The sequence below is a fragment of the Ictidomys tridecemlineatus genome, chromosome 5 (genome assembly GCF_052094955.1).
Source record: "Ictidomys tridecemlineatus isolate mIctTri1 chromosome 5, mIctTri1.hap1, whole genome shotgun sequence".
NCBI lineage: Eukaryota > Metazoa > Chordata > Mammalia > Rodentia > Sciuridae > Ictidomys > Ictidomys tridecemlineatus.
In genome coordinates, this window is record NC_135481.1 from 121613141 (window position 1) to 121639094 (window position 25954).

At 42.8% G+C, this 25954-nt stretch overlaps 1 protein-coding gene across 4 annotated transcripts in view; it reads right to left on the reverse strand.

Annotated features, from left to right (window-relative positions):
* Mok (MOK protein kinase) overlaps nt 1-25954 on the reverse strand; it is a 46886-nt gene that overhangs the window by 18556 nt on the left and 2376 nt on the right. For 2 of the 4 annotated variants that reach the window (XM_040275065.2, XM_013365549.4), the window contains exons 2-3: nt 14153-14267; nt 1172-1261 (exon numbers count right to left, since the gene is read on the reverse strand). In XM_040275065.2, coding sequence (XP_040130999.1) covers nt 1172-1261; nt 14153-14267 — 205 coding nt within the window. The remainder of the gene's footprint in view (nt 1-1171; nt 1262-14152; nt 14268-25954) is intronic. The other 2 variants (XM_040275066.2, XM_021720676.3) reach the window with 1 other exon arrangement.

Sequence of the window (25954 nt, forward strand, 5' to 3'; positions counted from 1 at the left end):
AGCAAAATTCTAAAAGCCACTTTTTAAAAAAAGAGATATGTCTTGAATATATAAAATTAACCCAGCAGAAAGAAGAAAGTCTGGGGAATTAGCTAAGCAAAGCAATAAAAGAAAAAGGAACTTAACTCATGCTCTATGACTGAACGTCTAGTTTTAATTAATTTTACAGTAATTTAATGTACCTAATTATTTACATGTAATTGGGATATATTACAACTGGAGAGCCAAAAGCAAAAGCCACCCCCAGGCAGAAGAGAGAGTCACATTTCACTCATACTCCAGGCTTCAGGCCCAGCCAACAAGCTTCTCTGGATTCCATTCAACCCCTAAAGGGGAGCCTGTGTCACAGAAGGCCACCTGGCAGGGGTCTCAGGAGATTCTGGCCAGAAGTGTTCTGCATAGAGAGAGAGAGTGTGTGTGTGTGTGTGTGTACAGTGTTGTGATTATTATGTGCAAACCATGCTAAGAACACTGCAGCTATGTCAAGGGGCCACACAGCTATGTCAAGACAAGTCGTTTTGAATTTAAAACTGTTGTATCCTCTGATTAAAATCCATCGAGCTTTAACTGGCAGAGACTGGAGTTCCCAGGCCAACTTTATAAGCCAGGGTCCCTGCAGAGCTGTAGCAAGGCCAACAAGCACCTTCCCAGAAGTGGCAAGGTCATGCTGGTGGGAGGAGGCCTCCTGAGCCCCTGCACACCAAGGGACAAGCCAGGCTCTATCTTTTTGATTGGCAGGTAAGCCTTATGAAAACTACTCTACAATTAGAACAAATGGAAATGCCTTGAAATGACATCAATTATTGTAAGAAAGACTGTAAGAGACTGCAGAGAGATCAGTTAGCAACAAGATGAGAACATGAAACAGCATCCCAGGGCTCGCCTGGGAGGTCGTGACTCATGTTCAAGCCTTCAGAGTTCCAAACCAAGCTTTAGGAGCCAAACCTTGAATGCTGCGTGCTGCCACCATATGAGGTCACCTCTCTGAAGACACCTCCAAATGAGGGGTCAGATACGCAATTGTCCAAGTAGAAATGCAACGTACGGTGAAATGAAAATTATTATTCTCTGAGCTATAAATATTGTAAGTCTACCATGGTTTTCTTAAAAGGAGATTTAATCAATAACAAATTTTCAAATACATAATTTTTTAAGCTCCAAATATACTTACAAAACTACTTCATGCAACGTAAGAATGTTTGGGTGTGGATTCAGACGCCTCAGTGCTTGTACCTCTCGTAGGTTGTTCACCTGCTCAATACTATTTGTAGGTAAAAATAGATAACTGATTTATAATTTAGGTTAACTTTAAAATTAGAGCTACCAAATCACATTCATTATCCATGTTTGAAAATTTTAAACTCGCAAATATTTCAAGCAAGTTAATCGGGTCAAACTGTTCTCATCAGAAACTAAAGTTAGCATATTCTTATATCATCCTATAAAAATTAAAGTTCTCATAGCTTAGGAAATACATGAAAAGTTTCCCCATCTATTATCCTGAAAGATTCTCTTGTAGTTTCTTTTACATATTAAGATAAAAAAAATTAATATTAAAAATGGTGCACGCCTATAAACCCAGCAGCTAGGGAGACATAAGGCAGGAAGATCGCGAGTTCAAAGCTAGTCTCGGCTAAAAGAGTAAGGCGTTAAGCAACATCGCGAGTTCAAAGCTAGTCTCGGCTAAAAGAGTAAGGCATTAAGCAACTCAGTGAGACCTGTCTCTAAATAAAATACAAAATAGGGCTGGGGAGGTGGCTCAGTAGTCAAGTGCCTGAGTTCAATGCACAGTACTTAAAAAAAAAAAAAAAAGACTAAGTTTTCTGATTAAATTAATTGACAAATTTATTTAAAATTAAGGGTAATAATTAAACTACATTAATCAGTTTATAGGAAATGTACATACTATCTGAAAATATGCATTTCAAAATTCCAAAAGCAGACCCAGCCTCCACCTCATCTTCTTTTTTTTTTTAATATTTTTTAGTTGTAGATGGACACAATATCTTTATTTTATTTTTATGTGGTGCTGAGAATTGAACCCAGTGCCTCTCACATGCCAGGCAAGCGCTCTACCACTGAGCCACAGCCCAGCCCCTCCCTCCACCTCATCTTTGATGAAGTCTGTCTTTTCTGCCATCTCCTCTGCCTGGGGGGACAGGTGTAGTCCTTGCAGGTGTCTCGCTTGGGGTCGTCTTTGATTGCTCAGCCTGACACTGTTTCCATATCCAAATCACACCACTGTAAGTGCTAGGCCCATGACCAGCTGTCCCTGCTTTCCAGACACCCTTCCAGGGACGCACCTCCCATGGTGGGAGGGGATTCACACTGATCCAGTGACTTCATGCCCAAGGGACTTCCATCTCAGAGGCTCCGAAGGAACCAATTGTGGGGATATTCTTCTTTCCTACAATTGCTCAGCATCTTGTTTGGTTATTCAGGGAATAGTTATATCCAACAGCACATTACTATACTTTAATTTTTTTTTAATTCTGTTCTTTTTTTTTTTTTTTTGGTGGTGCTGGGGATTGAACCCAGGGTGTTGTAAATGCAAGGCAAGCACTCTACCAACTGAGCTATATCCCCAGCCCATTCTTAAATAAAAGGGTTTGTTGAGCCCCTACAGACCTATACAGAAGAAGGGTAAGATCCTGCTACCTGGATAAGGTCCACACTACCAGCAACAGCAGGGCTAGGTCACAGCACAGCTGGGAAAGGTTCTGATTATAATTGAGTTTTTCTGATTGTGTTTTGTTTTTCATTTTAGTGCCTGGAACTGAACCCAGGGGTGCTTAACCACTGAACCACATCTCTGACACTTTTTATTTTTATTTTTTGTAGTTGTGTTTGGTGTATGTGTGTGTGTATGTGTGTGTGTGTGTGTGTGTGTGTGTGTGTGTGTGTGTGTGTGTGGTGCTGGGGATTAACCCCAGGGCCTTGTGCATACAAGGCAAGCACTCTACCAACTGAACTATATCCCCAGACCTTTTTTTGTAGTTGTAAATGGACAGGATGACTTTATTTGTTTCATTTTTATGTGGTGCTAAGGAGCGAACCCAGTGCCTCACACATGCCAGGCAAGTGCTCTGCCCCTGAGCCCCGGCCCCAGCCCCTCCAGCACTTTTTTTTAAACTTTGAGACAGCACCTTGTTAAGTTGTTGAGGCTGGTCTTGTGATCTTCCTGCCTCAGCCTCCCAAGTGGCTGGGATCACAGGCGTGTGTGACCACGTCCAGAATTTATTATACAGTTTTTAAATCAATGTGGCTCTTAAATCAGTTGCTCTCAAGCTAGCAACCACATGGGAGCCTGATACATAGGAACAGCCTGAAGAGAGACTAGACTGAGTCTAAGAATATCTGTGACTAAGAGCTTTGGGCCTCTTCTTCATTACCTTCCCCTATCTCCTCCCTCACAGCCAGGACTGTAGTCAAAACACTACATAGTCCATAGTGCTGGAGCCAGTCCTGTGGGCACTGGCGCTCGGAGGTCTGCAGTGAGCCTGCCAGCATGCAGCTGGCAGTTCAACAGCTGAAACACCAGCATGGCCCTGGTGAGGGTGACAGGGATTCTAGATGCACATACAGTAAGTAACAGCTTCAACATACGTGAAGTAACTGACAGGTAAAGAAAGCTGGAGAGGGAACACCCTCTCCTATATTTGATACAATGATCTTTAAAAAAAAAAAAAAAAAAACAGTAACTATACCGAAGCTCCTAAGAGCACTACTGACCACCTCCACCCGACATCATTCAAGGATGTACAGGGCACTCACCCAGACAGGAATGCGCTGCATCAGAGCTAAGTCTTGATAAACTCCAAGACTGAAAATGGACAGAACATGCTGGCTGGCCATGATGGAATTAAATTAGAAATAAGCCATCATAAACTATCTAGAAAAGCCCCGAGTATTTGGGAATGAAACAACAGATTTCTAAAAATCCATGGGTAAGGAAGAAATCTCACACGAAATTAGATTATCAAAAAGTAAAGCACAGCACATTGAAGTTTTGACGACACTTAGAAGGATATTTGTGACTTTAAAAGTTTTATTATGAAGTGTTTACTGTAAGAAGGCAGAATAAATTAGGTGCAGTGACACATGCCTGTAGTCCCAGCAGCTCAGGAGGCTGAGGCATGAAGATCACAAGTTCAAGGCCAGCCTCAGCAACTTAGTGAGGCCCTAAGCAACTTATCAAGATCCTATCTCAAAATAAATAAAAAGGGCTGGGGATGAGGTTCCGTAGTTAAGCATCCCTGGGTTCAATCCCCAATATCAAAAAAAAAAAAAAAAAAGATATGAATTCTTCCATGAACTGCTATAGATTTGACATAATCCCATTCAAAATCTCTGTAGTTTTTATTTTGTATGGAATTAACAAGCTGGTTCTAAAATATTTACAGAAATACAAAGGACTCAAAGTAGGCAAAACGTTTCCAAAAAGAAAAACTAAGCTGGAAGATAAATATTACCCAACTTCAAAACATACTGTTAAACTACATGAACCAAAACAGAAGGGGGAGCTGGGGTTGTAGTGGTAAAGCACCTGCCTAACATGTGTGAGGCCCTGGGTTCAGTTCTCAGCGCCACATATAAATAAATAAATAAAGGTCCATAAAATACATATATGCATGTATGTATGTATATATATATATATATATATATGTTTATGGGTATGTGTGTGTGTGTATGAGGTAGCCCCCCTGTGACCAGAGGCTACACAAAGCTTGGCTCCCCTCTCTGCTTTACAATATATATATATATACACACACACACACACACCCATACATAAATACACACACACACACACATTCATATATATATATGACAAACCCTTCTTAAAAAAAAAACAGTAGGGAGTTGAAATAAGGATAGTCAAAGTCAAAGAGATCCATGAAACAGAATAGAGTCCACACAGACCTATACTTTTTTTATGACACACTTTATTTTTAAAGATATCAACTAGTTCAGAATAAGGTGGAAAGATTGTCACAGGAGAAGAAAAGTTTCTGAAGAAGAGTCTGAGGAGCTCCTGGAGAGAAAGGAACAACTGAGTTCCAGTAGGGTTTTTGACATCCGTGATGGAAAAGAATTTCAGCATGCACCAGCCAGAGACACAGGCAGAGGTTTATTTAGGAAAGCAGAGGCACGTTCAAGGGACAATGTGGTCCATCTCAAGACAAAAAGTTTTGAGGATAAAGCAAGGTATACACATTCAAAGGAGAATGTGGACCACCTTCAGAGGGAGAAACAGCCCAGACCCACACTTTTGTAGTCAACTGGCTTCTGACAAAGCAGCCTATGAGGAAAAGGAACATTTTTTTTTTCTCCTTTAGAAACATCTTTAACAAATGGTGCTGGAACAACTAGATATCCACTGGGGAAAAGATAATCCTTGACCTCTGTACCTCACAATATACACAAAAATTAATTTGAGATGGATCATGGACCTAATTGTAAAAGTTAAAGTTGTATTTTTAGAAGAAAATATAGCATTGTCCCAGCCTGGGGATAATTAAAGATTTCTAAGAGAGAACAGAAAACAAAAACCATAAAAAGGAGATAATTCCTTACACTGGGTTTGACATTAAAAATTTCAGCCAAATGTGATGGCCACCCCTGTAATAACAACTACTCTATGAGGCTGAGGCAGGAGGATCATAAGTTCAAGGACAGTCTTAGCAACTTAGCAAGACCCTGTCTCAAAGTAAAAAATAAAAAGAGCTGGGGGTAAGGCTCAGTGGTAGAGCATCCCTGGGTTTAATCCCTAGTACAAAAAAAAGGGGCTGGGGCTGGGGCTCAGTGGTAGAGCGCTTGCTTTGCCGTGTGAGGCCCTGGGTTCCACCCTCAGCACCACAGTAGAAAAATAAATAAATAAAGATATGTGTTCATCTACAACTAAAAAATATTGCTAAAAAAAACCCAGTACATCAAAAGATGCAAAGATAGTACAGACGTTCCTTCCTCTTCCTTTTCTGCTCTCCTCCTACTCTCGTGGCCTGCCCTGCCCTGCCCACAGTCGCAGCTCCCTCCTCTTCCTGGCCCTCTCCCCTTCCTCCTCTTAGAATGAGAGAAATCATAGGGAAAATGGACCAGAAAATCAGACATGCAAAAACTAACCCAAAACGTAAGTAACGACGGATTTATACACAGAACATACAAAGGACTCCTACAAACAACTCAATAAAAAGACACATAGCCCAATATTTAAAATAGGAAAAAAAAACAAAACCTGAACAGACACTTCAAAAAGGAAGGTACATGAACAGCCAGAAGGCATGTGAATTGGTGGTCATCGTTGTTGGTCATTAGCAAGTGGAGGCCAAAATCTCTAGATGACATGGCACACTAGCCAACAGCTGACTTAGAAGGCTACCAACACCAGGGCTGGGCTGGGGCTCCAGGCAGAGCACTTGTCTAGCACCTGTGAGGCCCTGGGTTCCACCCTCAGCACCACATAAAAACAAACAAACAAAATAAAAGCATGCTGTCCATCTACGACTACCAAAAAAATGTTTTTTTTAATTAAAAAAGGAAAAAAAAAAATGCTCCCAACACCAAATGCTGGCTAAGGATGTGAAGCATTTGGAACTTACTCTTTGCTGGCGGGAATCCAAAGCTACAATGACTTTGGAAAAGGCCTAACCACAGTTTCTTATAAAGTTAATGTTTGCCCACCTTTGATCCAGTGATTGCATTTGTAAATAATTAAGTAGGAAAAAAGAAAATATATATCCAAAAGTCTTAGGACTTTCGTGGCAGCTTTATTCACGGTTGGCCACAACAGAAAACAACCCCGCTGACAGAACAGATAAACTGTATGTAGTCAGAGACTGGAGCAAATACCACTCAGCATTAAAAAAGGGACAAACTTCTGCTGGACTCCGTGGTGCATTAGGAGTTCAAAGCCAGACTCAGCAAAAAAGCAAGGCGCTAAGCGACTCAGTGAGACCCTGTCTCTAAATAAAATACAAATAGGGCTGAGGAGTGGCTCAGGGGTCAAGTGCCCTGAGTTCAATCCCCAGTACCCACCCGCTGCAAAAAGAGGGACAAACCTGTTAAGATAGCCATGACAATCTGCTGCGCCAATGGAACTGGGCATGAGAACACAGATGTGAGATTTCACGTAGTCTGAGATTCTAGGAGGGAGTAAAGAAAACAGCCATGGCCGTCTGGGAAGGGAATGGGAGACTGAAAAGAGATGGGAAGGAATTTTCTAGGGTGGAGCCGGGGCTGTGGCTCAGTGGTGAGGTCTGGCCTAGCATGTGTCAGGCACTGGGTTTCACCCTCAGCACCACAAAAAAATAAATGAAATAAAGGTATTGTGTCCACCTACAACTAAAAATATTCAAAAAAGAAAGAAAGAAAGAAATATTTTAGGGTGACATTAATCACATGGGAATGTCTGTTTGCCAAAACTGTACAGATAAGCTATTTATATATGCAAGTTTACCTTAGAAAAAGGACAGTTGGGGCCAAGGGTACAGCTGAGCAGCAAAGCAGTTCAGTGCTTGCTAAGCATGTGCCAGACGCTGGGTTTGATCCCCAGCAAAATAAACCAACCAACCAAACCAAATCTGTATAATGTTATGAATCTCATGTTTGTATCCTCCAAAATTCATATCAGGAAACCCTAACCTTTGTTGGGTGTTCCTGGGACAGGAGACTTACGTATGAGGAGGTAGCCCTGTGACCTGAGGCTATAGAAGCTTGGCTCCCCTCTCTGCTCTCTGAGGGCACAAGATAACCCTGAGCAAATCTGTAAGCAGGCCCTCCCACCAGACACCAGATCTGCCAGCACCTTGATCTTGGACTTCCAGACTCCAGAACTGTGAGAAACAAACATCTGCTATTTGATCCACCAGTCTGTGGTCCTTTATTTTAGCAGCCCAAACCACACTAAGGCCCACATACTGACCAGGTAGGAGAAGAGGCTGTGCAGAGGCACAGACTAAATTAAAACAGCAGGGTTTCCGCCCTGCTGCTAGGTAGGGTTCATTACTCTTTACTTTGTATTTGTTTGAGATTTTCCATACTTTATTTTTAAGTAAGCAGAAAACCTATCTAAAGTAACTCATGAATTTCTTGCCTTTGTTTCTATTTCTTCCTTACAAAGTAGCTTTTTATGTTCCTAAAAGGAACATGGAGGCCACTTAGTGAGTAGACCTGAGCGGAAGCTCCCGGCTGCACAGTGCCAAGCGGGTGGGGGACGAAGACATGCTCTCTGATCCAAAAGATGGACACATTGGCATCTTGCTTCCAGGGTCGAGGGTTGAAGTGAGATTAAATGGCATTGACACACAAGTCACCTGGTGCTGTTCCTGGCACCAGATGTCGGTGAGTCCCTGCCATGAGCTTCACTATTTTCGCTAGTATCATCTCTCTTCAATTTCCAAAATCATCTCCAAGCCCTTGGACCCTGCCTTACCTGCCAAGAAGAGCTGGTTCATAAGGCAAGCCTCGGGGCTGTTGCCTGCAGGCACCATGAGAGTGCCCCTGCATTATTTCACTAGACCCCACAACAACCTCAGGAGGTGGATGCCGTGTTGTCCCTCCTGTGTAAGGAAGGAAACGAGGGCACAGAAAAATGAAGAGCTGTGCAAGGTCACAAAACTAAAAGCCTACGAGCAGAGGGGCTTCTGGTTCTGCTTTTAAGTGGGCGCCTCTGCTGGCCAGGCTTAGCTCACTACTGAGCCTTCTGCTTCAGGGCATGAGGAGAGACCCCAACAAGACCATGAGTAAGGGTCTTAAAAATATTTCTACAGGCAAAATACAGAATAAAATCATTGCCAAAGGCAGCCTCTACTTAACTGGATACTTTGGGGGATTACAGGTGGGAGAAAATAGTGAAGACAACAAAGAGAAATGAGGAGGACTTGGTCTTCCTGCAGGCTAGAGCCCAGGAGCTAACCTCACCTCAGAGGAACAGGGAGAAACAGTCTCCAGAGTTGCCAGGCCCTGCCCCAGACAGTACCAAGGTGTCCTTTGGTTGTCTTACTTTACTGGAACTTCATATTAGCAAAGATATCTGCAAAAGCCATCAATTTCTCTTTTTTTAATATTTATTTTTTAGATTTTTAGGTGGACACAATATCTTTATTTTATTTTTACGTGGTGCTGAGAATCGAACCCAGTGCCTCACGCATGCCAGGTGAGCACACTTGCACTTAAGCCACATCCCCAGCCCCAAAAGCCATCAATTTCAATTCCAACTAAAGTAGGAGGAAAGGATTAGAAGTAAAGTTGGAGGGGTCAGGGGGCAGAGGCTTTGAATGCCAACATCATCCTGCATGAGTGACATGGTGTGATCTTCTGCCAATGCTTCACCTTTCCCAAACCACCCAAGCAACTGTGCAAGGTGACTTTGAGGACTCATTTAGACAATGAGAAGTAGAACAGAAACGGATGGCTAAGGGCACCCAAAATCAACTTTGAAATTGTTCTTTAAGTAAACAAGACAATTTCTTTGATAACGATGACAGAATACTACAGAAATATACTCCTATATAAAAGCCAGAAGTATTATTTTCATGTCTGAAAACAAAAACAAGGGCTAGAGTGTATGGCTTAGGGGTATGGCTTAGGGGTATGTTGCTTGCCTAGCAGGCAGGAAACCCTGGATTCCACCCCCAGCACCATAAGAAACAAAGAAACAGCATTATACTTGGACCAGTATCAGTTACACTGGAACATCCAACAAACTACAAATTATTAGCAATCTCATCCTTAGAGATGACACCAAAAGCAGAAGAAACTAACAATTCTTTTTCCCATATAAATCAGAATTAACAGCAACACTTTTAAGAACAGAAGTTCATGATCAATGAGTAGTACCAGATCTCCTATACTTGTCTTTGTTGTTTTGCTATTTTGTGGTACTGGGGGTCTTTCCCATTGAGCTGCATCCCCAGTCCTTTTTTTTTTTTTTTTTTTTGATACTTATTTTTTAGTTTTAGGTGGACACAATAGCTTTATTTTACATTTATGTGGTGCTGAGGATCGAATCCTTTCGGTGGACACAACATCTTTATTTTACTTTTATGTGGTGCTGAGGATTGAACCCAGCGCCCCTCATTTTTTGAGGGGCAAGCGTGTTACTGCTTGAGCCACATCCCCAGCCCCGCCCCCAGTCCTTTAAATCTTTTATTTTGAAATAGGGTCTTGCTACTTGTCCAGGCTGGTCTCGAACTTGCAATCCTCCTGCCTCCACCTCCTGAGTAACTGGTATAACTGGTGTGCACCACTGGGCCTGGCTTCTGTATTTATTTATTTTTTCTTGGTCTGCTTGTACTGTCTTATTTTTTAACTTTTATGTTGAAATTATTTTAGACTTTCAGAAGAGGTGTAAAGATAATATGGAGTCTACCCAATTTGTATAACATTTATCAAAACCAAAAAACTGACACTGGTACAACTATTACTTAAACTTGAGGTCTCCCATGTTTTTCCACTAATGTCTTTTCTCTTCCAGGATCTAGGATGCCACCTGCAGTTAAGTTATCACGTCCCATCCCGAGAGTCACCTCCAATCTGCAATAGCTCCTCAGTCTTTGTTTTTCACTGCCATGACAGCCTTGGGCTAGGAAGGTGTTTTGTGGAATGTCCCCCAATCTGGACTCCCCTGCTTTGCTCTCAGGGTTACACTGGGATTATGGCTTTGGGGAGCGAGCACGGAGGTGGCACAGCCTGCCATCCTGGTCCACTGTGTCCCTGTCTCACCACTGACGGTGACCTGGACCATTTAGCCACAGTGGGACCTGCCAGGTTTCTAACTGTAATGCCATTGTTTGTCCCTTCTATTCTTTAGAAGCAAATCACTAAGTCCAATCAACACTCAAGAGGAAGGAAGGAAGCCCTACCTCCTGGAGGAAGGGATACCAAACAATACGAGGATCTGTCAGAACTTCCACAGTAATCAATCAACACTACCTAGTATTTATTATTGATGGCAATCAGAGTAGTTACAATTAATATCTGGAGGGCTGGGGTTGTGGCTCAGTGGTAGAGCGCTCACCTAGCACATGTGAGGCCCTGGGTTTGATCCTCAGCACCACATAAAAATAAACTAATAAAATGTATTAAAATATATTTTAAAAAAATTAATACTTGGAAAGTTTTTACCATAAAGAAATGACAAATGTTTGAGGAAACAGATATATTTAACCTGATTTAAACATTACATGATGTGCCAGGCGTGGTGGTATATATCTGTAATTCCAGCGGCTCAGAAAGCTGAGGCAGGAGGATCACGAATTCAAAGCCTCAGCAACTTAGCGAGGCCCTGTCTCTAAATACAAAAAATGGGCTCATGATATATATCAATAGTTAAGTGCCTTGGTTTCAATCCCAAGTACCAAAAATAAATAAATAAATAAAATTTTAAAAAATAAATGTAAAAAATTATACAATGTATACATGTATCAAAACATTACATGACACCCCATTAATATTTATAATTTCTATGTTTTGTGTATGAGCTTAAAAATAAATTAAATTTTAAAAATAAAGTATCTAGGAGGAAATATTTTAGGGCTATATAGAAATCCTATTTCTCTTCATAGTTTCACCCATTAATTTAGCATGCATCAGCCTGTAATAATTTAACATATAACAATAAACAAGTAATAATGAACACATAATTATTTCTATAGTCAGAAATAACTTTTGAGTTTCCCCCAGAAATGATTTCTGACTGCAAAAATTATTACATGTGCATTCTAATGATGGTTCCCTATTTCCCTTATCCCCCTACATGTATTAAGTGAGATTCTTCTATGAGAAAGAATCATTTCTTCATCCCATTTATTTATTTTATGGGTATGCTCTCATGGCACTTGAATAGAGTTGGGAAGGAGAGCCAGGCACGGGCGTGATGGGTTGGCACCACCAGCACTGTTTGCCAAGAGCCCCGGAAGCATCAGCACCCAGTACTAGGACACCCAGTGTCCAGATCTTAGTTTCTAAATACCTTCCTCCAATGAAAGGAATCAGGGCTCCTTAGAGAAATGGCAGGTTCTAGGGCTGGAGCAAGGAAAGTATAAAAGGAGCACAGAAAGCCTCGTAGCGCCAAAAAATACTAAAAGAAAGGAAAGAGGATAGGTCATATCAAAAGAACGCTTCCCTTGGCCACAGCAGACCAACCGTGAGGGGACTCCTGTGTCCTGGGGTGGGACGGCTGGTAGGTTGGTTGGTTTGTTTATTTATTTATTTATTTATTTTTGGGGTTGTGAATGGACAGCACGCCTTTTTATGTGGTGCTAAGGATCAAACCCAGTGCCTCACCCTGCTAGGCGAGTGCTCTGCCACTGAGCCACAGTCTCAGACCCATCCTAGGGTTTTTAAGACATATATAAAGAGCAAATCAGAACTCACAAAATGAAATCCAATGTCCAGTTCTCCTTGGGTTTGGACTACACAGCTTTGGCAGGTCCTAAGGCACGTTAACAAATGCCTGTTGAAACTAAAACTCAGCACTGGGCCACGTGACAGTCCGTGCATCCAAATAGCACAAAACACCAGCCACTGTGACACTTCATATTACAGACACTGAACTGAATGCCCACTGTGAGGCTTTAAGAGGGTAGAAACTTAATCTACCCTCTATGGTGATTAGAGGTGGATATTCGGGAGGTGACAGGATTAGCAAAGGTCTGCTCTCAGAACTCGCCAACCTTCTTCACCAGAAACCTTCCTAAAATAAGCTACACCTGTATCCCTCTTCCCATGGGCACCTGGGTGACCAAGTGTGGTCTCCTCACAGCACTGCTGTGAGTGCAAAACTCTGGGGCTCAGCATCCACCCACTGTGTACGCTTACCTCTTCACCAAAATGACAGCAGCACACCTGTGGTCACCTTTAAGTTCTCTCTCCCTGAAACCCACAGTGAGAACCTGAAAGGATCCAGTCCTCAGTCCTTGGTGGGGGGTAGGCAAAGGTGCCACCCCTGCTGCTCAAAGTCCAGTGCTGGCTGCTGGGGCGGGGGATCACAGGGTGCCTGTGGAGGAAGCTGCTCTCCGCTCTCTCCATGCAGGGTCGTCAGCATACCGTGCATCTAATTCTCTGTCTTTGGTAGTCTGAAGGTAAAGATGGACGGAATGGGGGGTTGGGGACAGAGAGTGTGGAATATGTAGAGGAAGAAGTCCCAGGAAAGGCAAAGCAGAAGACCTTGGCAGCAGCCGAGTCTTGGAAGTGGTAGGTGAACCACCATGTGGTCTAGGCAGTAAAGAGCCAGGGTTTGGCTTTGGTGAAAAGTGGATTCGAACCCAGAGGTGCAGAGCTAGTGACAAGGTCAGGGAACCTCCCCTCCTGTGCAAAGCAAGGATAACAGCTACCTGGATGAGATGTCATGAGGATGAAGTGCTATTCTCAACCCTCTCTAGTGAGATGAACTGGCAACACTCCTCTTCTGACCTGAGAAATGACTTTTCATACTTAGAGTCTGAAATCAAGGTCTATACCCCAAAACCCTCCAGAAGGCTGTGCATCAATACGGTGAAATAATTATGCTTTCAAAATTCTTTGGCTATTTAGAGACATAAATTACTGGCCTCAGACTTTTTGTTGAAAAGTTTCATGTTACAGTGAAGCCAGCACTCACTTCCTCGTTCAGACAGTTTCCTAATGGCATCCATTTTTGGCTTGTTGGTGTAGCATATGTTGAGAAGCTAGCCAACTCTGAGTCCATCAGAGTCTGCTCTGAAAGAAAAAGCCAGGGCGGTCTTCCACAGGCGTGTGCACGAACCACAGTTGCTCCCCACGGACAGGCAGCTGAGGTCACCCAGGAAAGAAGTTCCTCTATCCCTACCTGGAAATCATTCCTCATCATGTCCACATGCTTCACAAGTAATTAAACTGCAAGCACCTCTAATGCACCTGGACGAAGGTCTGATTTGTAAGACCCCAACACACATACAACTCTTTGAGTGAGTCATGCCTTTACAACTTAAAATCTCACACCATTCATCACTGACATCATTGTAAGCCTGGACAAGAGGAAATGCCAGCATTATAAGCAGCTCTTCAGCCCATGACCCTCAATGCCCAAGGGATCAGACTACTTATTTACAACTAAATGAACAGTTTTCCCAGGACAGAGACTGCCCTAAACTCAAGGCTGCGCCAGCACTGGGTGGCAGCTGTCTCGGACACCTACCTTTCAAAGTGCTGTTTCATTTGCTTACACGCATAGTAGTTTCCATCTCTCAGGCTCTGCATCTTCATGACTTCAGAAAATGTTCCCTCTCCTATTTTGCCAATTGCTTTATAGTCTGTAAGTAAAGTAATTATAAAGACAAAATTTTATTTATGTACATATTTTTATATTCACTTCCACACTGCACACTATCATCATGTAACTTAACAGCACCTTGCTGAGGGTCAGATCCGTGGCCAGCAAGATTGTGCTGCCCTCCCAGCAGGGAAGCAGGCTGGGTGCTGGTGACATCTTGCTCTCCCTTGAACGACAGGAGCCACAGCCCCGATCCAGTGACAAGAAGCACCACTACCTCATAAGACTCGCAAAGCAGTGAGATGATGCCAGCTGGGGCTGTTCAGTGGAGTGGCAGGGTCATGTCACCAGCACCACTGAGCATTCTTCTGAATTTCACCCTTCCTGATCCTAGGGAGCGCACAGCTCATCTGCAGCAGTTTTGTGTAATAAGCACAAGTCCTAATTTTCTGAGAGCTGCCACAGCTCCTTCTGGCTTTGATGCTACCACCATCACCTCCCACCCTACTCATGGTTTTGTAATCCTCTGATTCACTATGCTAAACACCTTCCTGCTGGAAATACCCACAGTAGTTTCTGCTTTCCTGAACGACCTCTGACATCAAATGAGTCCCTTGAAGTGGGGTTGGCTGTGAAGACAACCGGAGCTTCTGTGGCCCTGGCTTCGCAGTCAGGAGGCAGAGCACAGGCAGGAATGCTGCAGAGCTGGGAGCCCACGACGGTGCCAATGACCCACCGCCCGAAGCAGCCTCTGGCCCAGGGGGGTGGGAAGAGTCAGAGAAGGATTCTGCTGACTGCCTCCACACAGGACTCCAAGAAAAGGACGGCACAGGTAAGAACTACAACTTCTCAAGGAGAAATGGAAGGAATGAGAAAGCCCTGAGTGCAGAAGTCCCCACTGGGTTGCAAATGTTTCTACATCCCAAATAACAGGAGAACAAGACTGCAGGAAACCTTGGCAGAGAGCAGTCTGTGCACCTCTCAGAGGATCAAATAACCCAGCCTCAGGGATGGGCTGTGCTCAGGAGTAGCGGCTTGCCAATGTGCACAAGGCCCTGGTTTCCATGCCCACTACTGCCAGGGAAAGAAAGGCTAACCAGGAGCGAGGCAGCAGGAAGACAATTACTGCCCCTACTCCCACTGTCTTTGGGCATCTGGTTCAGAGACCTCCAGGAAGCTCCTGTGAACTGAGACCCAGAAACACAAAAGTAAGGCCATGAAGAAATCAGGCAGGCTAGAGTCAGGTCTGGAAGAGACCCTGGAGGAGGAAGTGACCAGAAGTCAACCATCAGGAGCTTCATTTGCATTGCTGCAGAAACAAGCCTGGACTAAGAGAGCCCTTGACCTCCGGGCCCTGTCTGCACCAGGACTAAGTAGACTGTAAAGCCATGCTGCTCTAGGAGGGCACCGTGGTGCATGCCTGTAACCTCGGCGCCTCAGCAACTTTGTGAGACCCTGTCTCGAATAAAATATAAAAAAAATAAAAAGGGCTCAAGACACAGCTCAAGGGGCTGGGGCTGGGGCTCAGTGGTACAGAACTCCCTGCCACGCGTGAGGCACTGGGTTCGATCCTCAGCACCACATAAAAATAAAATAAAAAACGATGTAGATCAGGGTAGAGCACCCTTGGCTCCAAGTCCCAGAACCACTTAAAAAAAAAAAAAATCTGTGCACTCCCATCCACTGCTGAAGGCATAAATCGGTATACTCATTTGGGAGGACAATTTGACAATATCTATAAATCTTTTTAAGATGTGCATATGCTAGGGCTGATTGTGGTACAGCACTTGCCGAGCACATGTGAGGCACTGGGTTCCATCCTTGGCACCATGTAAAAATAAGTAAATAAATAAAATGAAGTTATTATTTTAAAAAAAGATGTACATATCTGAACCGACAATTCTAAAACATACCATATTAAAAAATGTAGGAGGTTGTTAGTGCAGCATTATTTTTAAATTTTATGTACATATTCCTTTTTTAGTGCAGCAGTATTTAATAGGGAAAAACTGAAAAACCAAAAATACCCCCACAGGGAACTAGATGCCGATGCCGATGATGATGATGACTGGTACTGGGGATTGAACCAGGGGCGTTTAATCACTAAGCTACATCCCCAGCCTTTTTTGTATTTTATTTAGAGACAGGGTCTCTCTAAGTTGCCTATGGCCTCACTAAGTTGCTGAGGCTGGCTCTGAACTTGCCTCATCCTCCCCAGTCATTGGGATTATAGGTGTGCACTACTGAACCCGGCTGATCATGTTGTAATCTATATAATGGAATACACTATCTATATTTAAGACTGACACAGAAAGATCCTTAAAGATTACATCCTTGGGCTGGGTATATAGCTCAGTTGGTAGAGTGCCTGCCTTGCATACACAAGGCCCTGGGTTCAATCCCCAGCATCACAATAAAAAAAAGACATCCTTGAAGACTACACACACCCCTCGCATGAGCCCACATGTGGGCACACGGGGCTCTTTCTGACAGGTAAGGTTATAGGTGTCTCCTTTCCTAAGTCAGATAATTTCCACAATGTTATTTTTTTATGAGAGCACTATTTCTTATTAATCAACAAAAAGAACTAAAAAAAATAGTCCAGAAAAGAAAAGTGGTGGTAAAAGTTACAAAATGGTGATAATTGTTGGAATGAAGTAAAGGATATGTTTTGGAGCTCTGATATTACTCTCTCTATTCTGACATGCTTAAAATTTTTTCTAATAAAAACAATACCTTCTGGGCTGGGGTTGTGGCTCAGCAGTAGAGCACTCGCCTAGCAAATGCAGGGCCCTGGGTTCGATCCTCGGCACCACATATAAATAAATAAATTAAGTAAAGATATTGTGCCCAGGCTAGGATTGTGGCTCAGTGGTAGAGCGCTCCCCTAGCACGGGTGGGACCTGGGTTCTCAGCACCACATAAAAATAAAGGCATTGTGTTAAAAAAAAAAAAAAAAAGTTAAAAAAAAAAAAAAGATATTGTGCCCAACTACAACTAAAAAATAAATATTAAAAAAAAAAACACTAGGAAACCCAAGGAGTCATGAGATCAGGATAGTGAAAAAGCAACCCAGGAAAGACTTCCAGCCCAGAATGCCCACACAGGACAAGGCAAGAACCAGAGAGCTGGGAGTTATCCATTATAGCATCTAATAAGCATTACCTTAACTAACATACCTGAAATAAGGGATAATTTATAAAATGGAGAAATAGAATATAGACTTTTGGACTGAGGCTGTAGCTCAGTGGTATAGCACTTGCCTAGCACATGTGAGGCACTGGGTTCGATCCTCAACATCACATAAAAATAATAAAGATAGGCTGGGGACTTAATTCAGTTGGTAGAGTGCTTGCCTCGCAGGCACAAGGCCCTGGGTTCAATTCCCAGCACCACACACACACACACACACACACACACACTACTACTACTACTACTACTACTAATAATAATAATAATAATAGATTAAAAAAAGAACATAGACTCTTTTTTTGTTTTGTTTTTTGGGTGTTGGGGATTGAACTCAGAGGTAGTTTACCTCTGGGCTATATCCCCAGTCCTTTTTACTTTGAGACAGGGTCTTGCTAAGTTGCACAGAGAGCCTCACCAAGTTGCTGAGGCTGGTTTCAAACTTGTGATTCACCTACCTCAGCTTCCTAAGACAACTGGGAGTACAGTTGTATACCACCTCACTCAGCAATGATAGACGTAAAAAAAAAAAGTATTCTATTTGTTTGTTTTTATGTGTGCTAAGGATCAAACCTAGGGCCTCACATGTGCTAGTCAAGTGCTCTACCACCAAGCTACAGCCACAGTCATTTGACAGGCTTTTGAGAAGAGTATTTGTAAGATTTCACATTTTAAAATCTGCTATTTAATAAAGTAACTTTGTGAGAATTCAACCTACCTAGATTTTTTTTTCTGAACATGTTAGTATTTGTCTGAGATTGTATCCTCCTTGCAAGCTACTAATTAAAATGCTATTATTTCATGGGTGCTAGCAGAAGAGGCTTGTGTCTTCTTGGGTAGAAGACAAAGGACTTTACTATTCATGGTACAGAAAGGTATACGCATTAATACATTTTCAATGACTATAATCAAAAAGCTTCATCCCCATCCTAACTCCCGGAACTTGTGAATATGACTATATATATGAATAAGAATCTTGCAGAAGGATCTTGAGATGAAAACAATCTAGATTACCCATGTGGACGCTGAATGCAAGGATACACACAAAGGTGTGGTGCAAGCCTATAATCCCAGCATCTTGGGAGGCTGAGGCAGGAGGGGATTTAAAGGGCTGGTGTTCTGGGGTGGAACACTTGCCTAGCATGCAGGATGCCCTGTGTTCAATCCCCAGTACCACAGACAAAAAAAAGACACAAAGTAGAACGGGAGTTGCCAGGAGCCGGGGAAGGAGAAATGGGTGCAGAATTTCAGTCATCAGGATGAAAACGTATGCAGAGCAGTTGTAAACCTATAAAACACAAATGCACGTGTGTGCCTGACAATGCTGTGATGCAGGAAATCCATTAAGATCTCGTGTTACATGTTTTACACGATCTGAAAAACACAGACACACACAAGAGGGACATGGTGACAGAGACAGAGCCTGGAGCGCAGCCACAGGAAGCTGGGCTCCAGGGAGACCCAACACAGGTGGGAGGGAGCTGCCCTCTGCAGACACCTGGGGGGGGGGCAGTGTTCCCCAGCAGTGAGAGAACAGCTTCTGTGCTTTACACCACCCAACTGGGATAGCCTGTTGCAACAGCCTTGGAATCTAACAAAGAACACAACTGGCATTTTGTAAATCTAAAACAACAATTTTTTTTCATTCAAGGAAAGAGTCTTTCTGAGCATACCAATTTAAGAAGTCACTCAGAAAAGACTTTTGAGCCCATCAAAGTAAAATAAAACTTTAAAATGAAGTCAAATAAGAGGGAAAGAAAATGGTACCATAGCTCTCCAGACAGAAATGGAAGAAATAACTGGCTAACTACATTTTAACTAAATCCCAGAGCCTCTCTAAAATGGGAAATTTTTCATTAAGTCTTAAAACCAGGCTAGAAGGATTCTAGGTAACCACCAAAAAGCTTCTTTGAAATAAAACCACCAAAAAGACCCCAGGTAGGTTTGCTTAACCCCTCTCCCTAGCCAAGGAACAGCTGCTGTGCTCAAACACGCCTAAAATGTCCCCTACTCTCGGAAGGATGAACCTGGAACGCCCAGAAATCCCTCTTCAAGACCACAGTCTATCAGAAACAGAAAAGAGGCCCCCACCGGGCAGGCCCAGGTGCTCTGCTTAGAGTCTTAAAGGCCAGACTTGGGCAGGTGTCTAGGAAACACACTTCAGGAGTCTCCACCATGCACAGAAGTTCAGAGTGGCTCTCTGTCTCTGAACTGCTCACCCAACGCACAATGCGTGATGTGTACCTGCTGTCTTCCAGGACCCAGAACTTCAGCAAGTGCTAGGCAGGGGTGCCTACGTGACCAGCCCCCAGAAAAAAACCCGGGGTGCTCAATTGCTAACGAGCTTCCCTGGTAGGCCACAGTCCACCCGTGTCCTCAGAATTTGTTGCTGGGGTAACTAGGGGCATCCTGGGCACCTCCACCCAAAGAGCACCCACCCTATGCTTCGTCGGGTTTCCTCTGGACTAGGCCCCAGTGTCTTTCATCATGGTAAATCATAGCTGTGAGCCCCTTAAAAAAATCAAGTATCCAGGGGTGGTCTTGGGACCCCTGCTCTAGTGATATTACGCTGTATTTCAGCCTAAGTGAATTCATGGTAATGTGACTAAATCACTGTGGATGTCAGTGACAAGAACAACCCGAGGAAATATTAGCCAATCTATGGACCAGGCACTGTGCCCAGTAATGCAGACAAGCAAAGACAAGACACAATCCCAGCCCTGAGGACTTAAAAGTATGTCCCTACACTCCCAATTTCAGGTCCTTTTCTTATAAAAGAGGGGAAGACAAAGAGGAATGCTAGGGCTCACCTAATGTTAAAGGCCAAAAACTGAGAACAAAGTACGTAATATAAACCATATGGTGCTCGGGGTTCAAATCCCACGATAGACCCGGTGCACCTTCGAGCAGGTCTTCCTTGACACCCTGCCCTCCAGTGACATGACTGCTCAGTCTGCTTTGGACCTTCTCCCTAATGGCCACCATCTCCCCAAGGCAAAGGGTTCCACTTGTTCTCTCTGTGCCTGCACACACTCAACAGAGGAACCCGGGAACAGAGACCAGGGCACACACTACAAGACCAGCTCTTCCCCGTCCCTGGACCATGCTGCAGGGAGACTCAACATATCTGAATCACAGCATTACCACTACTGACAACTCAGCAGCCAGCCTTTCTTTATTCATCTCCACCTGTTTTTTAATAGTTGGGCATTTCCAATCGCACAGAGTGATCTCCACCTTAGTTTCCCTTTTTCCAGGTCAGACCATCTACATAAATCTAACAGTGAGGCTAAAAGGACAGGAAGGATGGGGCTGGGGTTGTGGCTCAGCGGTAGAGCGCTCACCTCATACATGCAAGGCCCTGGGTTCGATCCTCAGCACCACATAAGAATAAATAAGTAGATAAAATAAAGTTATATTAAAATAAAAGAAAAAAAGGACAAGAAAGATAAAGTTGCTGAAAGGATACTCTCTAACTTATTTCTAAAAGTTTCAAAGGCCTCCAATCAACTGTCCTTAAAAATGTTTTTCCTCCATGAAATGATACAGATCGACTTCCTGATCACCCGGCATCGCTTCTCTCAGAGCAGAACACCATCACAGGGACGCAGGATCCTGTCACACAATGTGCTAACAAGAACAAGGTGACAGACTCGCCCCCAATCACTGGCTCCGCAGACTAGGCCCAGGGACACATTCTGTGGTACACAGTACAGCAGAAGCCCAGGGACCCGTTGTGCCTCCTCCGGGTGAATAGCACTCCCTCCTTGGTTTCTGACTCGGTGACTTTCAGACCTTCCTGGGTAGTCAGAGGTCACTCTCCACTCCTAGATGATGCTCTGCTGAGCTACAGCCTCAGGCCTTCACAACCTCAGGCAGCTGTCCAGCAAAAGAATCAAGGAACAACCAGCTTGCAAAACTCAGAAGATGAGGAATAAAAGCGTCTCTAGACCTGGAAGTGGGAATGGAAAATGGGAAAGCCTGGGGCCGGGGCTGAGGCTCAGTGGTAGAGCGCTCACCTAGCACATGCGAGGCCCTGGGTTAGATCCTCAGCACCACATAAAAATAAATAAATAAATAAAATAAAGATATTGTTTAAAAAAAAAAAAAGAAAGAAAATGGGAAAGCCACTTGAGAACACAGCTTTGCAGATTCTCTAAAAGTAAATCCACACTTTGCAATCAGCAGTTCCGTCCTAGGAGTCTACCTGAGAGAGGAAAACACCACGGCAGCCTGGCTCAGCATGGCCAGAAATGACCCAAGTTCTCATGGCATGGTGAATGGACAGACCCTGTGCTACCTTCACGTGACCCACAGGGTACTGCTCAGCGATCGACAGAACCAGACTGCTACCACCACCACCACGTGAGGAATCGCAAAAAATGTTGGGCTAAATGAAAGAAGGCAGATTCAAAAGACCACATCGGTTTATGCGCCCATTTGCCACAGCTCATTTTTATTAGATTTCTAGAAAGGAAACACTTAGCAATGGAAAGCAGATCGATGATCCCTGGAGCCAGGAAGGGGAGGGCCTGATTTTACAGGGCACAGGGACGTCCTGAGCAGGGAGGAGGTTCTTCACCTTCTCTGTCCACTTGCACTCAAGCTCACCCACAGCACACCAAGACAGGCGGACATCGGCTATTGGGTGCGAACCACACCTCAGAGCCTGTCAGAATCAGGAGGTCTCCTCACGATGGATCCTTTCCCCACAACATCCTTCAAAGCTGGTAGAAAGCTGAATGTAAAAGTCAAACTAAGGGGAATGCCCTTTAAGCAGAAGTTCAATGAAGAAAGATGCAGAGATGAGCCTGCCATATGTTTTAACTCAAAAACTCACATACAGGGGCTGGGGATGTGGCTCAAGCGGTAGCGCGCTCGCCTGGCATGCGTGCGGCCCGGGTTCGATCCTCAGCACCACATACAAACAAAGATGTTGTGTCCGCCGAGAACTAAAAAATAAATATTAAAAATTCTCTCTCTCTCTCTCTCTCTCTCTCTCTCTCTCTCTCTCTCTCTCGCCTCTCAAAAAAAAAAAATTCACATACAGAGCATAAAGACAATAATGATCTTAGAAAATATCTTTTTTTAAAGAGAGAGAGAGAGAGGAGAGAGAGAGATAGAGAGAATTTTTAATATTTATTTTTTAGTTCTCGGCGGACACAACATCTTTGTTTGTACGTGGTGCTGAGGATCGAACCCGGGCCGCACGCATGCCAGGCGAGCGCGCTACCGCTTGAGCCACATCCCCAGCCCGATCTTAGAAAATATTGTGACAAATGTACTTAACAACAGCTAATGTATTTATTATAAAGACCACTTACAAACAAGACAATAGGATTGCTCAGTGAAAACATGGACAAATGGCATAAGGTGACCCACTTAGATAAAACAGCCGAAAATGAAAACTAGTAGCATTCAAATATTAAAAAAGCTTTTTGGGGGGAGCTGCAGTTCTGGCTCAACAGTAGAGCGCTTGCCTAGCACGTGTGGAGCCCTGGGTTCAATCCACAGCACCACATAAAAATACATAAATAAAGGTATTGTGTCCAAATACAACTAAAAAATAAATATTTAAAAAATATATTTTTTTTATGGGCTGGGGATGTGGCTCAAGTGGTAGCGTGCTCGCCTGGCATGCATGCGGCCCGGGATCAATCCTCAGCACCACATACAAACAAAGATGTTGTGTCCACCGAAAATAAATATTAAAAATATTTTAATATTAAAATATTAAAAAAATATTTAAAAATAAATATTAAAAAAATTTCTCTCTCTCTCTTTAAAAAAATATTTTTTAAAAAAAAGCTTTTTTTTTTTTTTTTTTTTTAAATAAGAGACCTTTCCATCCACCAACTGCCAAAGGTTTGCAACAAACACGTGCACTCAGCAGAGTGCACAGAAAGACTGAGTGGCCCCTGGCATGCCACAGCTAATAAGGAAAGGAGAGTGGTAGTATGCAGACGTCCACAGTCCCCGGCAGTCCTGAGCTTCCTGGGGACAGGGATGTGTGCTGACTCACCTGCCAGGTCCTCAAGATTTCTGCATGGGTATTCTACGTAGGCAATCATTGCATGCATGTGTAGGAGAAGAGATATTAGAAAAATCCAAAGGTTTTGTTCAGGATGTCCAACCCCAAGGGGATACCCCAACAGAAAGACAAACAGGGGCATCACAGTGTTTCTACAGCAGGAAGGCTAGAAACCTAAACATCTGATAACAAGGAGATGATCTAATGAATTATGGAACAGCAATGGAGTGAAATATTACATTGCCATTAACAATGATGCTCTCAAATAATACTTAATAAAATAGAAAAATGTTCAGCCTTGATTTAACATTAAGTGAAATAGAAAGATGATGATGATCATATGCATATGTGCACAGAAAGAATGGATGTGAATGTCAAGTTTTTTACATTTATATCTAAGTGACACTGAAGATAACTTTTCTTCATTATACTTTTCTATGTTGTATAATGTTCATAATGATTTCATATTTGTTTAAATGTCTGTAAAGATGGGCATTTCAAAATTTTTAAGAAATCAGTGAGTCTGTGGGCTAAGTGCCAACAGCAACGTGAACTTCAAATGTCTGTCGGAAAGGTACAGTGCCAGCTTACGGGGAGACAGGCATAGGATCTCAGGGGAAAGGAAGGTCAGTCCTTGAGAGCTGGGCGCTGGACTAAGGATTTGCATTGAAGAGCAGAAGTCGAATCTTACACAGTAAGTTCCAATTTGCCTTTCATCACAAATAAATTAAGCAGACTTGCTTTGAAAAAAAAAAAAGTAGGTCACCTTTGAACTTTATTTTTTATTTTTTTTAAACATTTTTTTAATTGTCAATGGACCTTTATTTTATGTGGTGCTGAGAATTGAACCCAGGGCCTCACACATGCTAAGTGAGTGCTCTACCACCGAGCCATACCCCAGCCCACCTGTAAACTTTAAAATGGTTTTAAGTGCACAAACTCAGAATGTGTGCCAACACCCCAGGCTGGCTCCAGACTGTCACAACCAGCCAGAAGGGAGCATGACACCAGGAGAAAGTGGTGGTAGGTGAAGGGTAGTTTCCAGCTGGGGTCTTCCAGCAGGTGGAAAATCTGGAGTGTCCAACAGGGATGGCAGGTAGGGAGAGGAAAAGAGAAACCATCTCCACAAAAACCACTCAGCAAGGGGTCTATTTCCACAGGTCTTCAAAATCAAACAAAAACCCAGCACACACACCAACACAAAAGGACATAAAATTATTCAAAAATTCATAAAAACTTTAAATTTAAAACCACACCCACTACCTCAGTAAGTCCATTGTTAATAAAGTACACAGTGATAAACTCACTCAAAGGTTTGTGTTCAAACAACTTCATGGAAGCATCATCCTAGCAAGTTACAACATATTTAATGTAATCCCATTTATCTGGGGGTGTTTGTCTAAGGAATGTGTGTGTGTGTAGTAAATATATATATTCATACACAGAAAATATCCATGAAAATTACATCTAAGGAAATGTTAACTATGGGACTGGAGTTGTAGACCAGCGGTAGAGCGCTTGCCTTGTACATGTGAGGCACTGCATTGGATTCCCAGAACCACATGTAAATAAGCATTTAAAATAAAGGTCCATCAACAACTAAAAAAATATATAAAAAAAAAAAACAGAAAGAAAATGTTAACCAAGACTCATTATGCCAAGTAGTGGAGGGTCTTGAGACCACCTTAAAATCTACTGGCAGAATTTACCACAAAGTCAGTATTGCTTTTACTTAATTTTGTCTTTCTTTCAAGAAAAAAAAAAGATGCTAGTTGATGCAACCATTTATAAAAAACAGGAGGTAATACACCCACTAGGAAGGAGAAGATGGAAAAAGATTAAGATAACCTTGAAACTTTGATTCTATGAAAATATTGGTATTTAAGAGACCATTCAAAATTATTATAATTACAACAGATAATTTTTCAAAAATTTTAGTTGTAGATGGACACAATACCTTTTATTTATTTATTTTTATGCGGTGCTGAGGCTTGAATCCAGTGCTTCAAACATGCTAGGCAAGCACTCTACCACTGAGCCACAATTCCAGCCCCAACAGATAATTTTTAAAAATCTCTCTGTAATATTGCAGCAAAACCATTACTATAGAACATGTAATTTTTTCCTATTTCTGTAGGTGTGCTCAACTAATCTATTAAAAAGTTCAAACAGGAGCTGGGTACAATTGTGGTGCATACCTGTAATGCCAGCAACTCTGGAACCTCAGGTGGGAGGATCACAAGTTTGAGGCCAGCCTGGGCAACTTAGTGAGATCCTGTCTCAAAATTAAAAAAGTAAAAAAGATGCGGGTATAACTCAGTGGTAGAGCATCTCTAGCAAAACACACACAAACACACACACACACACATACACACACTCTAAAGTTCAAACAGGAAAAAAATGATACTTTAATTTTTAGAGTACTAACATACACAGACTTATTACATAAGGATAAACTTTTTTTTTTTTTTATTTGAGGTGGGTCTCAGTATGTTGACCAGACTGGT